At 41.1% G+C, this 17,956-nt stretch overlaps 1 protein-coding gene across 1 annotated transcript; it reads right to left on the bottom strand.

Moving 5' to 3' along the window:
- Positions 1-559: 559 nt before the first annotated feature.
- Positions 560-12,341, bottom strand: LOC106568641 (uncharacterized). The gene is made up of 3 exons (XM_014139135.3): positions 11,764-12,341; positions 11,554-11,614; positions 560-2,202 (listed from the first exon to the last, which is right to left on the bottom strand). Exons 1-3 carry the CDS (start codon positions 12,139-12,141, stop codon positions 1,232-1,234), a joined length of 1,410 nt encoding a protein of 469 aa, XP_013994610.1. The 5' UTR covers positions 12,142-12,341; the 3' UTR covers positions 560-1,231.
- Positions 12,342-17,956: the final 5,615 nt, after the last annotated feature.

Genomic DNA, 17,956 nt, shown 5'->3' with positions numbered 1-17,956 from the left:
GGGTTTACTTTTTGACTTAATTCCAAGTGTAAAATGGCGTATCCATCCTCCACACGTTTGCCACGGCGGCGTTTACCAAGACCTCCATAATGGAGGGGAGCGGTTTGTGAAAAGGAACTGAAGTCGACATTGTGGCCGGCGAAAAGACTGACATCTTGTTATAACAATTTTCTAACCTAATCACAGACAAACAACATTTGTCTATGAGTCAGTTGATGTTGTTATAGGGTTTCTATTGTCAGAACAATAACAGTTGTGACAGAGGCTCCAACCTACTCTAAACGAAGAAGCCTTCCGCACTGCAAGACCGCGTGACAGTATTACGTCAACCACGTTTCAAAATTCTTAGCCAACGCAGTTGCTTTTTGAAAATCATTGCATATACTGCGCACGCGCCCATCCACCATGGACCACAGACATACACCACAGTCTGAAAATGGTTATTCGAATAATAATTCATCCATAGAAATGAAATTATAAGTAACAGTACATTTAGATTATTATGCATATGATATGTCTGAGGGTCTCTCAACATTTTTGAATGGAGGATACAGAGATATAGAGATGCGAGATGATTATCGCCATTTATTTCAACAAAACCTTGGATCCAAACAACATCTAAACACAATTGTTGTCAACAGATACAATATAATACTGTTCTAGTTAATTCTGTGGATTGACCTACACATAACAATATCATAATGGAACACGAAATGGTCACCTTTTTGTTTTTTTACATGTTTTCAAAGTCTAAACATTAAACCTAAAATTGGTGTGGCTAAATGTGCAAATAAATTGAAAACAACACAAAAGTTAAAACAAGCATTTACACTCCCCAGGTAACATTCCCATGCATTGACAGCTGATTAAAGGCTTCAATGTATCTCTTGTCTACAAATGAACGCATTGATTTACCATTGTTGATTTTAATAGGGTGTTTTGGAAAACAATTATGTTGATATACTGATTCGCTGTTGTCTTCGATTGTTCTTAGTACACAGTGTAATCATAATGGTAAAAATTATTTTCTCATTATGCTGCCATATTAGTTTATTTAGAATGGCAAGATGTACCCAAATACATAATACAAAATTAAATACTCTAATACCTAAATAGATAAAACTTGTAATTGTGATCCAATCAATTTCATTCAGTTTCCCATTGATTTGTATGCTTTTGGACAGTAAATGGTTAGAAATGCACTCTAATGCATGTCACATTTGTTTTAACTTTACAAAGGCCTCACATTGGAGTGGTGTTTCTTCAGGTGTAACGTGAGACTGTATTTCACTATGAAACTTTTCCCACAAAGTGTACATGCAAACGGCCGTTCTCCTGTGTGTACACTCTGGTGAGTTTTCAGATGGGCTGACTGGGTGAACCTTTTCCCGCACTGGGCACAACTGAACGGTCTTTCTCCTGTGTGAATCCGCATGTGCACCTCGAGGTTCTGAGACGTCATCAGACACTTGTGACAGAAAGGGCAAACAAAACGCTTCTCCCTGCTGTCAGCGCTCCCTTGGACCTCGCTCCATTGGGGATGGTTAGACTGTTTCTCGTACATGGCAAAACTCATCATGTCGGGTCCATCAAAAGTTGATGCTGTGTTCATTCCCTGTGTCAGTTGACAGTGATCGGGACTCATGCCTGAGATATTTTCGAGGTTTTGTTGGAGCTGAGAGAAAGTAATCTCTGGCTTAGCCTGTTTGTTCCACGTAGAGCACATGTCCATCTCTAATTCAATAGGCTGAGAGTCAATCATGTCGATATCCCTCCTATCGCTGTGAGTCCCTACTTGACTGTTAAAGGTGACAGCTGATACAGTGGGAACAAGCGGGGGCTCCGGGTGGACCACAAGCACATCAGAGTCTGTTTCTGAGGCATAGGAGCAAACCAGCTCTGCGGTCTCCATCCCATTGCCCCCTAAGTGGCCAGAGGAACCAGGCTGATTGGGGGTTTCATGCAGTGTGTATTGAGGGCCCAAGATCATCCGTTTCCCAATACTTAATCTAGATGCAGGGCGTTTGAGAGTGTGCTTCAATGTCTCTTTCCTTTGCTCACTCTGGAAGATACTGTTATCTTCATTCCTTTGCCAGTCAATCTTCTTGCTCCTGAACTGTGCTGGACTGTTCCCTTCCTTTCTTGCATTGGGGGATGTATGGGGAGCCACACCATCTCCTCCCACGGATGACACATTAACACCTGGAGGAAAATATCAAACAAAACCATTGTGTTAAAGATTAAGAACTACATAGTGTAGAACTGCATGGTGGTAGCTAACTTTCTGATTTTATGGGACACATTATACCAGTAGGAGGGGGTTATGATTACCTAATATTACCCCACTATCTGAATCTGAGAGCATAAACAACAAAATCACCCTCTCGCGCTCTCTCAAACAAAAATAAATGCAACATGCAACAATTTTTAAGATTTTACTGAGTTACAGTTCATATAAGGAAATCAGTCAAATGAACTAAATTCATTAGGCCCTAATTTATGGATTTCACGACTGGGCAGGGCGCAGCCATGGGTGGGCCTGGGAGGGCATAGGCCCACCCACTGGGGAGCCAGGCCTAGTCAATCAAAATGTGTTTTTTCCCCACAAAGGGGCTTTATTACATACAGAAATAAGCCCTCAGATGATCCTGCAGGTGAAGAAGCCAGATGTGTAACCACGCCAGCTCAGGACCTCCACGTGGTCTGCGGTTGGACCGGTTGGACGTACTGCCAAATTCTCTAAAATGACGTTGGAGGCGGCTTATTGTAGAGAAACAAACATTTCATTCTCTGGAAACAGCTCTGGTGGACATTCATGTAGTCAGCATGCCAATTGCACACTCCCTCAAAACTTGAGACATCTGTGGAATTGTATTGTGTGCACATTTTAGAGTGGCCTTTTATTGTCCCCAGCACAAGGTGTACCTGTGTAATGATCATGCTGTTTAATCAGCTTCTTGATATGCCACACCTCTCAGGTGGACAGATGATCTTGGCAAAGGAGAAATGGTCACTAACAGGGCCGTAAACAAATTTGTGCAAAAAATGAGAGAAATAAAATGAGAGAAAAGATGGCGCCGAAGAACATGGCTGACGTTTTACATACTCCCAACCAATTGTGCAATTTAGTAATTTTTTTAAAATTTTGTGTAACTTTTTTTTTTTTTTTTTTACTTATTGTGTTTACATAATGTTGCTGCTACCGTCTCTTATGACCGAAAATAACTTCTGGACATCAGAAAAGCGATTACTCGCCACGGACTGGAAGAAACCTTTTCCATTAACGAGTCCGACGAGAAGGATATCCTGCTTTCACTGAAAAAGGCCCAGATCCATGCCTTTTGCGTGAAGAAAAGACACCGGAAAAGGGGACTTAAAAATCATACAATGTGATTTTCTGGATTTTTGTTTTAGATTCCGTCTCTCACAGTTGAAGTGTACCTATGATAAAAATTACAGATCTCTACATGCTTTGTAAGTAGGAAAACCTGCAAAATCGGCAGTGTATCAAATACTTGTTCTCCCCACTGTATGTATGTATGTGTATATATATATATACTGCTCAAAAAAATAAAGGGAACACTTAAACAACACATCCTAGATCTGAATGAAAGAAATAATCTTATTAAATACTTTTTTCTTTACATAGTTGAATGTGCTGACAACAAAAATCACACAAAAATAATCAATGGAAATCCAATTTATCAACCCATGGAGGTCTAGATTTGGAGTCACACTCAAAATTAAAGTGAAAAACCACACTACAGGCTGATCCAACTTTGATGTAATGTCCTTAAAACAAGTCAAAATGAGGCTCAGTAGTGTGTGTGGCCTCCACGTGCCTGTATGACCTCCCTACAACGCCTGGGCATGCTCCTGATGAGGTGGCGGATGGTCTCCTGAGGGATCTCCTCCCAGACCTGGACTAAAGCATCCTCCAACTCCTGGACAGTCTGTGGTGCAACGTGGCGTTGGTGGATGGAGCGAGACATGATGTCCCAGATGTGCTCAATTGGATTCAGGTCTGGGGAACGGGCGGGCCAGTCCATAGCATCAATGCCTTCCTCTTGCAGGAACTGCTGACACACTCCAGCCACATGAGGTCTAGCATTGTCTTGCATTAGGAGGAACCCAGGGCTAACCGCACCAACATATGGTCTCACAAGGGGTCTGAGGATCTCATCTCGGTACCTAATGGCAGTCAGGCTACCTCTGGCGAGCACATGGAGGGCTGTGCGGCCCCCCAAAGAAATGCCACCCCACACCATGACTGACCCACCACCAAACCGGTCATGCTGGAGGATGTTGCAGGCAGCAGAACGTTCTCCACGGCGTCTCCAGACTCTGTCACGTCTGTCACGTGCTCATTGTGAACCTGCTTTCATCTGTGAAGAGCACAGGGCGCCAGTGGCGAATTTGCCAATGTTGGTGTTCTCTGGCAAATGCCAAACGTCCTGCATGGTGTTGGGCTGTAAGCACAACCCCCACCTGTGGACGTCGGGCCCTCATACCACCCTCATGGAGTCTGTTTCTGACCGTTTGAGCAGACACATGCACATTTGTGGCCTGCTGGAGGTCATTTTGCAGGGCTCTGGCAGTGCTTCTCCTGCTCCTCCTTGCACAAAGGCGGAGGTAGCGGTCCTGCTGCTGGGTTGTTGCCCTCCTACGGCCTCCTCCACATCTCCTGATGTACTGGCCTGTCTCCTGGTAGCGCCTCCATGCTCTGGACACTACGCTGACAGACACAGCAAACCTTCTTGCCACAGCTCGCATTGATGTGCCATCCTGGATGAGCTGCACTACCTGAGCCACTTGTGTGGGTTGTAGACTCCGTCTCGTGCTACCACTAGAGTGAAAGCACCGCCAGCATTCAAAAGTGACCAAAACATCAGCCAGGAAGCATAGGAACTGAGAAGTGGTCTGTGGTCCCCACCTACAGAACCACTCCTTTATTGGGGGTGTCTTGCTAATTGCCTATAATTTCCACCTGTTGTCTATTCCATTTGCACAACAGCATGTGACATTTATTGTCAATCAGTGTTGCTTCCTAAGTGGACAGTTTGATTTCACAGAAGTGTGATCGACTTGGAGTTACATTGTGTTGTTTAAGTGTTCCCTTTATTTTTTTGAGCAGTGTATGTCGCACCCCTACGGAAATCTACCAAGTATAATAAAAAATCCCCATCAAAATCTGTCAGTTGAAGCTAGAGATTTGTTTTGCATGGGCTGCGTCTCAATCCACCACATCAGCCGATGTCGCCCTTCCACATCTGCGGTGAATGGTGGCAGAGCTAGAGTGGTGTTTTTCAGACCATGAGACATCCCGAAAATCGGTCTTCTCATGAAAACGGCTGTAGTGTCCTAACGGTTTGGCCTTTCAATCTATTATGGAAAAGATGAGACTCTCACGAACACGATGAGGTTCTCCGTTTTGCTTTACAACCCCCACAAGCACAAAGGGACTCTTCTGAAGTCGGTAAGATTGGCCAACTTCTGACTGTAGCGTCCGAACAGTTTGGGCTACACACTGACCCCTCTATGGAAAGGTGAGTCTCTCACGAACATGTCGGTCGTTTTGCTCTAAGACGCCAACAAGCCTCACAAGACGAGTCTGAAGGTAGCAGGGTACCAGTAAAAAAATATATATGGAAGTACAGTGCATTCGGAAAGTATTCAGACCCTGTGACTTTTTACACATTTTGAAACATAGATATTTTAATTAATCCATTTTAGAATAAGACTATCTTCACACAACACCCATAATGACAAAGCAAAGAGGTTAAGATTTTTTTCAAATGTATTAAATATAAAAAAACAGAAACACCTTATTTGCATAAGTATTCAGACCCTTTGCGATGAGACTAAACTTAGCTCATCCTGTTTCCATTGATCCTCTTTGAAATGTTTCTAAAACTTGATTGGTAATTTCAATTAATTGGACTTGATATGGAAAGGCACACAACTGTCTATATAATGTCCCACAGTTGACAGTGCATGTTAGAGCAAAAACCAAGCCATGAGGTCGAAGCAATTGTCCGTAGAACTCAGAGACCGGATTGTGTCGAGGTATAGACCTGGGGAAGGGTACCAAAAAATGTCTGCAGCATTGAAGTTCCCCAGGAACACAGTGGCCTCCTCCATTCTTACATGGAAGAAGTTTGGAACCACCAAGACTCTTCCTAGAGCTGGCCGCCCAGCCAAACTGAGCAATCTGGGGAGAAGGGCCTTGGGTCAGGGAGGTGACCAAGAACCCGATGGTCACTCTGACAGAGCTTCAGAGTTCCTCTGTGGAGATGGGAGAACCTTCCAGAAGGACAACCATCTCTGAAGCACCACCAATCAGGCCTTTATGGTAGCCAGGCGGAAGCCACTCCTCAGTAAAAGGCACACGACAGCCCGCATGGAGTTTGCCAAAAGCCGCCTAATGGACTCTTAGACCATGAAAAACAAGATTCTCTGGTCTGATGAAGCCTTTGGCCTGAATGCCAAGTGTCACGTCTGGAGGAAACCTGGCACCATCCCTACAGTGAAGCATGGTGGTGGCAGCATCATGCTGTGGGAATGTTTTTTAGCAGCAGGGATTGGGAGACTAGTCAGGATGGAGGGAAAGCTGAATGGAGCAAAGTACAGAGACATCCTCGATGAAAACCTGCTCCAGAGCGCTCAGGACCTCAGGGGGCGAAGGTTGACCTTCCAACAGGACAACAACCCTAAGCACACAGCCAAGACAATGCTGGAGTGGATTCGGGACAAGACTCAATGTCCTTGAGTGGCCCAGCCAGAGCCCGGACTTGAACCTGATCGAACATCTCTGGAGAGACCTGAAAATAGCTGTGCAGCGGCGCTCCCCATCCAACCTGACAGAGCTTGAGAGGATCTGCAGAGAAGAATGGGAGAAACTCCCCAAATACAGGTGTGCCAAGGTTGTAGCGTCATACCCAAGAAGACTCAAGGCTGTAATCGCTGCCAAAGGTGCTTCAACAAAGTACTGAGTAAAGGGTCTGAATACTTATGTAAATGTGTACATCAGTTTTTCGTATTTTATACATTTGCACAAAAAAATAGGGTTTTGCTTTGTCATTGTGGGGTATTGTGTGTAGATTTTTGAGGGGGAAAAAACGAATTAATCAATTTTAGAACAAGGCTGTAATGTAACAAAATGTGGAAAAAGTCAAGGGGTCTGAATACTTTCCGAATGCACCGTATACATGGAGATAGTTTTGTGACTAAAATAAGCAGTTAACCTCTTACATCTAGACGTTCCGCTAGCGGAACACCTGCTCCAATATCCAATGATGGGCGTGGCGCGAAATACAAATTCCTCTAAAATACGAAAACTTCAATTTTTCAAACATATGACTATTTTACAGCATTTTAAAGACAAGACTCTCGTTAATCTAACCACACTGTCCGATTTCAAAAAGGCTTTACAGCGAAAGCAAAACATTAGATTATGTCAGCAGAGTACCCAGCCAGAAATAATCAGACACCCATTTTTCAAGCTAGCATATAATGTCACAAAAAACAAAACCACAGCTAAATGCAGCACTAACCTTTGATGATCTTCATCAGATGACAACCCTAGGACATTATGTTATACAATGCATGCATGTTTTGTTCAATCAAGTTCATATTTATATCAAAAAACTGCTTTTTTACATTAGCATGTGACGTTCAGAACTAGCATACCCCCCGCAAACATCCGGTGAATTTACTAAATTACTCACGATAAACGTTCACAAAAAACATAACAATTATTTTAAGAATTATAGATACAGAACTCCTCTATGCACTCGATATGTCCGATTTTAAAATAGCTTTTCGGTGAAAGCACATTTTGCAATATTCTCAGTAGATAGCCCAGCCATCACGGCTAGCCATTTAGACACCGACCAAGTTTAGCCCTGATCAAACTCCGATTTACTATTACAAAAGTTTGATTACCTTTGTTGTCTTCGTCAGAATGCACTCCCAGGACTGCTACTTCAATAACAAATGTTGGTTTGGTCCAAAATAATCCATCGTTATATCCAAATAGCGGCGTTTTGTTCGTGTGTTCCAAGACACTATCCGAAATGGTAAATCAGGGTCGCGAGCATGGGGCAATTCGTGACAAAAGATTTCTAAATATTCCATTACCGTACTTCGAAGCATGTCAACCGCTGTTTAAAATCAATTTTTATGCAATTTTTCTCGAAAAAAGCGATAATATTCCGACCGGGAATCTCCGTTTAGCTAAACAGAGGAAAGAAAACAAAGCTTTCGGTCGACGCGGGCACGAGCCTGAGTCTCACAGTACTGTAACCAGCCACTACCCAAACGCGCTACTTTGTTTCAGCCAGAGCCTGCAAAGCCACGATTCAGCATTTTGCCGCCTTCTGAGAGCCCATGTGAGCCGTAGAAAATGTCACGTAAGAGCAGAGATCCCCTGTAATGGATAGAGATAGAGACAAGGCCAAGAAATGGTCAGACAGGGTACTTCCTGTACAGAATCTTCTCAGGTTTTGGCCTGCCAAATGAGTTCTGTTATACTCACAGACACCATTCAAACAGTTTTAGAAACTTTGGAGTGTTTTCTATCCAAAGCTAATAATTATATGCATATTCTAGTTTCTGGGCAGGAGTACTAATCAGATTAAATCGGGTACGTTTTTTATCCGTCCGTGAAAATACTGCCCCCTAGCCATAACAGGTTAAATACATAGTTTCCTGATCTTTCTTATATATCTCAGATATAGGACAGACCCTTCAGAACAAACGTTCTTTAGATTTTTTGTTGTTGAGTGTCTGTTTATCCATGTATGAAGCTGTTATTCAATGCGTTTCTATGGGCTAATAGCAGTAAGGCCAAATTCAATGTTTCATCAAATACCTTTTTTTTTAAATATATTTTTTTTGATACCTAAAATTATAAATCAAATTGCTAACTGATCCTTGGTATGACCATCTTAAAACAATTCCATGTGTTAGCCTCTTCCTCTCTGGTTTTATTTAAATTATTTCCTAGGCTTTTATAGCCATATAGTCTAGTTAGACAATAACACGGAATAAATGTTTTGTGATAACTGCACTGGGATTTTAATTATGCTTGAGAATTTTTTTATTTTTATTACCTTCAGGATCCCAACTCTGTTGAAACGTTAAAACATTTAAACGTTCACACCCTTAGACCAGATGATGTGTTTCTGCGCATGAGTTTAGCTAGTCAACGATGCCATGACATCACCTACAAGTGTAATCTGGGATTTCTATTGGAGAAGCAGTTTCTGCCTACCGTAAAACTTCAATTAAACACAGTTTCAACTAGCCGCCTGTCCCTTTTAATACCCAGGCAATGGCACACATTTCAGCAAATAAAAGCCGGATCTAAATTAATTGTTTACCAGGATACAATGAATTACCATGAATTGATGACGAGGTTTAATGTTTGATTTGTTACATTGACAATAACAATTATGGCAATCATCCATTTTATTTCCAGTAAGAAACTGCTAGCCATTGGCTGCTAACAGCTGAGAACTGCTAGCTAACTGGCAAGCACAAAAACTGTCTTTCCCTTTCCACAACTTTGGGAGTACAGACCCCCAGAAACCGGCCGATCGCCCCTCTAGTGGCAAAAATAGGAAGGGACAAAAATGTACAGTCAAGGAGGAGAATAACTATTTCTGTCAAGGAAACGTTTTTTTCCCCCCTTCAGAAATAGAGGCATACTAAGACAAAAGAAATGTGACACAATGTGTAAATGATAACACATTAGCTCAGGAAATGAAGAAATTTATTAAAATGCTGGAAGTGAATGTTGGAATTAAACAATTAACTATGTAAATGAGTAAAGTTGTATGCATTAAGGAAATGCCTCTCTAATAAGCGTCTGTTGTGTTCAGTGATTTAAAGGGTTAATCTAACCCCAGAAATAAAAATCATGAAACTCCTCTGTCAATTTGATGAAAGCCTATTAAAAAAAAGCCTATAAGCCTATTTTCCCTACACATTTTCCCCACGATTTAACTTCTAAGTGGTCTGCTTGTGAAAATCAGGAAATTGTGTGCACTTGATACTCACATCGGACTTCTGCCCTAAGGATACGAAGATCGCATTGAAAAGACGGGTCCTAGACTCACAAAAGTCGCTTGGTGGTCTGAATATGTTCGGATCTGTCTGACCGCTTCAGAAGGTGGACAGGGACGCATTGTGTGCGGATTTCACCTCAGTCTGGACGCAATCAGGCTACCGAAAGCGCATACAGTGGGAGACGTCAGCAGCGCTCCTCCCACAAGTCTCCAGAAAATGTGTATTTATGGGACAGAGAAGCACCTTTTCATTATAATGTCGGAGGAAATATGTTCCTAGCGTGTGTGGAACATGTTTGCTGGCCTCATAATTGCTAGTCAGCTAGCTAATATTTAGAATATATATATATTTTTGGGGGGTTAGAGTTATACTAACCTGTTTGCAATCCCTTTGGCGTTGCTTGCAAGCTACAAAGGTCAGCTGGCTAGTTAGCTACAGTAGTTAGCTACTGCCATCAGTTGTTGTTGTGTTATCATATTTTGCCTATTCCACCGTTTGTAGAATGCATACTGGCATTTTAATATAGCGTGGGAATAGGGAATCCAGACACACTGTGGACACGGTAGACATTTAAATGTAGGTGTAGATGTATGAAGCGTTTGGAATTCTATGAACAGAACTCTATGATCAAAATACTAAAGCTGCATAAACTGTCAAGTCCATGTTGTGTTACTACCATGTTGTTGTCATGTTGTATTGCTGCCATGCTATGTTGTCGGCTTAGGTCTCTCTTTATGTAGTGTTGTGTTGTCTCTCTTGTCGTGATGTGTGTTTTGTCCTATATTTTTATTTTATTTATTTTTAATCCCAGCCCCCCCCCCATCCCCACAAGAGGCCTTTTGGTAGGCTGTCATTGTAAATAAGAATTTGTTCTTAACTGACTTGCCTAGTTAAATAAAGGTTAAATAAAATAAATGAATAGACAGGGCGGGAAAGCAACGCTGCTCTCACTCTGGGCAGATATGCCGTCAAAGCTCAGTTGCAGAGACTAACTGCAAGTTGAACTCTGTGAGATGGACTCCTAAATTGATAGTGCAATTTGTTTAGGCGATTTTACAGCTAGCTAGCTACTTCACATGCTGAAATTGACACTGGTATTATTGTGTGTAGCTATGTTTTCTAGCTAAATACCTAGCTACCCAGCCAGCCAGCCCTGGGAGAGAGAGAACATTGCATTGTGGGTTTGTAGTAGACTTGAGCTGCAACAGACTTCCCAAAATATGTTCACATTTCTACCAATCTTGTTATTACAACAAAATAAAACATTTGTTCACAAATGTTATTTAACACTGTTACTAATAGGAATTAGTGGTTTGGAGTGGATTATCCCTTTAAGCAAATAAATGCCAGTGCTATTAATTGAAGTTTTACAGCATTTTTGCTATAACTAATGAATCTGGGAAACCCAGAACTAAACTCTTGCGTAATTTCATCAGATGCCAGTCATTCTAGAACAACACCACAGATCTGCACTCTACTTACCTTCCTCATGTGTGTCACTGTCCTCGGAGTCCTCATCTTTGATAAGTACCACATCGGGTAACTGCAACAAATCATCATTTGAATGCAACAACAACAAAAAAAAGAACATCATTTACAATTCTGTATTATTGTTCAATTAGAATGTAGTGGATAAACAACACACACAGGGGTTATAGCTAGCTTCTGAAAGACTTGAATATGGAAACTGACCTCCTCTTTTTCTTCTTCAACAAAGTAGCAATCTCCAGCCGTTATTGTTATCCCATTACTTTTATGACATGTGTCCTCCTGCTGCGACAGTTTTGGATGGAGACCTTCACCTAACGGGACGGGTTCAGTAACAACACCTGGAGTCCCCGCTTTTCCGTCGATTCCTCGCGCAATTATAGACTCAATCAAATGCAGTTTCTTCTTGAGGTCCTCGTTTTCCTTGTAGCTTCTTGATATTTCTAATTGCAAAATCGCATAACCTTCATCCACGACTTCACATATGTCCGCCACCGCTGCATTGGTCAACGCCCCCATGATGGACGCTAACTGCTCGTGTAAAGCCTTGGAATTCCACACGGGTCCGGGTATTCTGCTCATTTTCAGGGCTAGTCTGTAGTTACAGTTAATCGTTTATTGACACTTGAAAATATATCATAATATTTGGGTGGTACTAAGGATTTGTAAATACCGATGTGCGAAGAGTTCGTCCATCGGGAGAACAGCTTGCTAGCCGGCTAAGCTACAAACAATAGGAAAGGGTCGAAGAGATACTTCCTGTACCCCACACTCAGTTTTCAAAATAAAAGTTTTAAATAGCAGCCTTGGTGCCTAATAATCGGCATGCTGTTCCCAGTTATTGGCCACCTTACTGTTTTGTTCAATTACAAGATATATCCGTTAAAGTTTTTTCAACAAAAAAGAAAAAAAAACACACCAACCTCATCTCCGAAGTGTTTACTTGAAATCAACTTTTAATTGCTTAACCCGGTGCGCCCTCCTGTGGACTCGTAAAAAATGGTTCTTCAACAACATATTTACAACAGTTTATTACCAAAATATAAATGAGCATAAATAATTTACATATAATCAAACTTATGTGCATTGACGAACAATGAAAACACTGTGTTGGAGTTTGTGTTGCAGAGATATACTTGGAAATATAAGGGAAGAAATACACAAGATGGGTTGAAAAAATATACAACAAACAAACATAGTTGCCCACACTTCGGTTTTGTTGGTAAACAACCAACCATATACTGCAGGTGACCACGTGTACATGTGCACAGTATTCCGGATAGTAGCTTATGTCCCGTTTAAGGTCGCATTCGGGATAAGCCATTTTCATGCACCGTTGATATCCCCCTCATGAGTATTTTTTATTTGATTTATTTCACCTTTATTTAACCAGGTAGGCCAGTTGAGAACAAGTTCTCATTTACAACTGCGACATGGCCAAGATAAAGCAAAGCAGTTCGACACATACAATAACACAGAGTTACACATTGAATAAACAAACATACAGTCAATAATACAGTAGAAAAAGTATATATGCAGTGTGTGCAAAAGAGGTAGGATAAGGGAGGTAAGGCAATAAATAGGCCATGGTGGCGAAGGAATTACAATATAGCAATTAAACACTGGAATGGATGAATAAGCAAAATATTCCTCAGTTAAGTAAATGGGTTAAATGGAATAGTAACTGAAGTATTGACACTGACACTCAACCATAACCTCTCACATGCAGCGTAACATGTGAGACAGTATTTCAACCACAAAATATGCACCCATATGTGTTTAGCCGTTTTCTCAGCTTTTGATTTCCTTAAAACGGGTCAAGCTGATGATATTTGGACATTTTGCACAGGACCAATCATTCCACTGTTTAGGAGTTATTGCGTTTTCTCCCCGGTCCCCAAACGAAACAGACAACTTTACCATTAGATTACTAATGTAAGACAGTATTACTAATGTAAGACAATATTCTGGTGAGCACTACTTTATTTAGTCTTCTGGAGCAACAAGTTATGACAGAAGAGAAGCTACATGTATCAAACTATAGTTGACAAACAAATGGCCTACCAAATGTCCGAAATTATAATATGGCCTACCAAATGTCCGAAATTATAAGGAGAAACTTGTCTAAATTAGGGGTGAAAGTAGCCAGTAGTAAATTCTAGGAAATGAATTCTAGTAGGCTAAATTATTATGGTGGATCGAATTGCGCAGGTAGCCTACTTTTTGAAGAGATTTTTGTTTGACAATCAGATGAAAACATCACCACACAACACCCGTGATATGCACAGACCGCAAAAATAACAGTAAACGGGATAAGATGTTTAAATTCAAATCAAATTTTATTGATCACATACACATGGTTAACAGATGTTAATGCGAGTGTAGCGAAATGCGGCTAGAAATTTGAGTCAGTATGTTGGCAGCAGCCACTCAATGTTAGTGATGTCTATTTAACAGTCTGATGGCTTTGAGATAGAAGCTGTTTTTCAGTCTATGTAGATATTCCATCTGGGTTCAACATGCCACAGTATCCCGTTTTAGATCAGTGTATACCAGGCATCTTATCCGGGTTTCTCATAACCAGGATACAAGCTTTTTCGGGTTATTGTAAACGGAATATGATGTTTATATGCGTCAACTCAAAAACAGAATACTTGAGTATCCCAAATAATAACAGGATATTGATGTGCATGTAAACGTTGTCAATGATTTATATATACACTAGATGACTATATGGGGGCGCTGTGTTGAAGCCAAAGTGCCTCCATCTTGGCACGCCACCACCGTTGTAAAAAATATTTTGAAAGGTATATAAATGGATTCATTAAGGTCTACATTAGTTTTTGCCACATTTATTATATTACAGACACCTTAATGCGTACTTTTAAATTATATTATGTGCGCTAAACATAAAAAAATAAAAAATAAATTCCCTTCAATTATAATTTGTAGATTACTAATGTTACTGTCCCCCTACAACAACAAAAATACTTAAATACATGTAATTTTGTCCTTGAAACATTTAATTGAAATACTGTAGAATTCCATTCATTCCTATGGAGGACTGCTCCTACTGGGGAGTGCCAATATGGCCGACCGGTGCCTTCAAAGCCTCTCAATGTCCAATACATAGCAGCCGCAATCCGGAGTTTATATACACTACCATTCAAACGTTTGGGGTCACTTAGAAATGTCCATATTTTTTAAAGAAAAGGTCATTTTTTGTCCATTAAATAACATGAAATTGATCAGAAATACAGTGTAGACATTGTTAATGTTGTAAATGACTATTGTAGCTGGAAACTGCTGATTTATTATGGAATATCTACATAGGCGTACAGAGGCCCGTTATCAGCAACCATCACTCCTGTGTTCCAATGGCACGTTGTGTTAGCTAATCCAAGTTTATCATTTTTAAAGGCTAATTGATCATTAGAAAACCCTTTTTCAATTATGTTAGCACATCTGAAAACTGTTGTTCTGATTAAAGAAGCAATAAAACTGGCCTTCTCTGGACTAGTTGAGTATCTGGAGCATCAGCATTTCTAGGTTCGATTACAGGCTCAAAATGGCCAGAAACAAAGAATTTTCTTCTGAAATTCGTCAGTCTATTCTTGTTCTGAGAAATGAAGGCTATTCCATGGGAGAAGTTGTCAAGAACTGAATATCTCGTACAACGCTGTGTCCTACTCCCTTAACAGAACAGCGCCTAGAAGGCCAGCATCCCGGAGTCACCTCTTCACGGTTGACATTGAGACTGGTGTGAAACTTTTGAACGGTAGTGTACATCATTGAGTGGAACCCCTGCAAGAGGCTTTATAAACGTCATTGAGTGGAACCCCTGCAAGAGGCTTTATAAACATCATTGAGTGGAACCCCTGCAAGAGGCTTTATAAACATCATTGAGTGGAACCCCTGCAAGAGGCTTTATAAACGTCATTGAGTGGAACCCCTGCAAGAGGCTTTATAAACACCATTGAGTGGAACCCCTGCAAGAGGCTTTATAAACATCATTGAGTGGAACCCCTGCAAGAGGCAAGAACCAGACAACCATATGTATGCTCTCTTTATTATTTACTTGTCTTGTTTTTAAATTGTGAAGTGTATTATGTGACAGTAATATAAATATTATAAATATTTCAACGTACAAGTTCTCATCAATTACCAGATGGTGAGCTAGAATTGACTTATTCCTGACTATTTTTGAATTGCATATGAAGAACGGGGGAAAAAAACGCTGTCCTGACTCATTTATTTCAGACATATTGTAGAAGTTATTCACTTTTAATATTAACACTGCCGAACCCATACAGCAACTATTGACATTCACATGCTAATTACACTGAGCATACCAAACATTAGGAACACATTCTTAATATTGAGTTGCACCCCCCCTTTTGCCCTCAGAACAGCCTCAGTTCATCGGGGCATGGACTCTACAAGGTGTCGAAAGAGTTCCACAGGGATGCTGGCCCATGTTGACTACAGTTGCATCAAGTTGTCTGGATGTCCTTTGGGTGGTGGACCATTCTTGATACATACAGGAAACTGTTTAGCGTGAAAAGCCCAGCAGCATTGCAGTTCTTGACACAAACCGGTGTGCCTGGAATCTACTACCATACCCCGTTCAAAGGCACTTGTCACGGGTGTCGTAGGGTGTAGACCAAAACGCAGCGGGAAATGTATACTCATCTTCTTTTTATTAGTGAAGAAGGAAAAACACAAACAACGTATACAAAAAACAAACAAACTAGACAGTCTCATCAGGCACACAGCAAAACAAGAAACAATCTCCCACAAAATCTCATGACAAACACATTCCTATTTATAGGACCTTCAATCAGAGGCAACGATAGACAGCTGCCTCCAACTGAAGGCCCCAACACCAATTAGCTAAACATAGAAATACAAACAACTAGACTGAACATAGAAATAAACTAACATAGAACAATAACCAAACCCTGGACTAATAAATCAAATACCCCTCTACATACACAACCACCCCGAACCATATAAACCAAATACCCCCTCTACATGAACACATACACAAACACACCCAGAACCACAAAAAACAAATACCCCCTGCCACGTCCTGACCAAACTATAAGAACAAATAACCCCTTTACTGGTCAGGACGTGACAGCACTTAAAACTTTTGTCTTGCCCATTCACCTTCTGAATGGCACATATACACAATTCATGTCTCAATTGTCTCAAGGCTTAAAAATCCTTATTTAACCTGTCTCCTCCCCTTAATCTACACTGATTGAAGTGGATTTAACAAGTGACATCAATAAGGGATCATAGCTTTCACCTGGATTCACCTGGTCAGTCTGTCATGGTAACACATTTTAGGGATGACCCAGATGCAGACAGTGTCGAATTAACGACAGTTTATTAATAGAACAGGGGGCAGGCAAAATGACAGGTCAAGGGCATGCAGAGGTCAGTAATCCTGATCAGAGTCTAAAAGGTACAGAACTGCAGGCAGTCTCTGGGTCAGGGCAGACATAGGTCATTAATCCAGTGTGTGACAAGGTACAGAACGGCAGCCAGGCTCAGGGTCAGGGCAGGCAGAATGGTCAAAACTGGAAACAGACAGCAGCTGGTAGGCTTGACGAACAAAGCGAACTGGCAACAGACACAGAGAACACAGGTATAAATACACTGTGGATAATGGGGAAGATGGGCGATACCTGGAGGGGGTGGAGACAAGCACACAGACAGGTGAAACAGATCAGGGTATGACACATGGAAAGAGAAATGTTCTTAATGCTTTGTATCCTCAGTGTATATGGCTCCCACTTTAAACAAACTACAATCTATAAAAGCTTTATATAGCATACATGGTCTTGATAAGAACACCATAGATGCTTTACAAATCATCTATAAGCTGATATCATATTCCTACTGCATAAGGAAGAGTCTTTCTATAACCTAGGGTACCAGTGAGGATTTCCTACACTGGACAACTTGTTACAGCTGTTGATAATCCATTGATAATAATCTGCCAATTTTTTTGATAGAATATTGCACAAAACCGAACTCTTCCTATGAATTATTCTGGATATAATGATTAACAAATGACATAGTCTAGTGGGCTTATTCACAACATGATCTGGTAATGAAATAACATAAATACATTTTTGTCGCGACTTCTGCCGAAGTTGTTCCCTCTCCTTGTTCGGGCGGTGTTCGGCTGTCGACGTCACCGACCTTCTAGCCATCGCTGATCCATTTTTCATTTTCCATTGGTTTTGTCTTGTCTTCCATCACACTTGGTTCCAATCCCATCAATTACATGTTGTGTGTTTAACCCTCTGTTTCCCCTCATGTCCTTGTCGGTGATTGTTTATTGTAAGTGTATGTGTACGTCTGTACTGGTGTGCGTCGGGTT

The sequence above is a fragment of the Salmo salar genome, chromosome 14 (genome assembly GCF_965601325.2).
Source record: "Salmo salar chromosome 14, fSalSal1, whole genome shotgun sequence".
Taxonomy (NCBI): Eukaryota; Metazoa; Chordata; class Actinopteri; order Salmoniformes; family Salmonidae; genus Salmo; species Salmo salar.
Note: the sequence above shows the minus strand (reverse complement) of the source record. Positions and strands in the feature narration are given on the sequence as shown.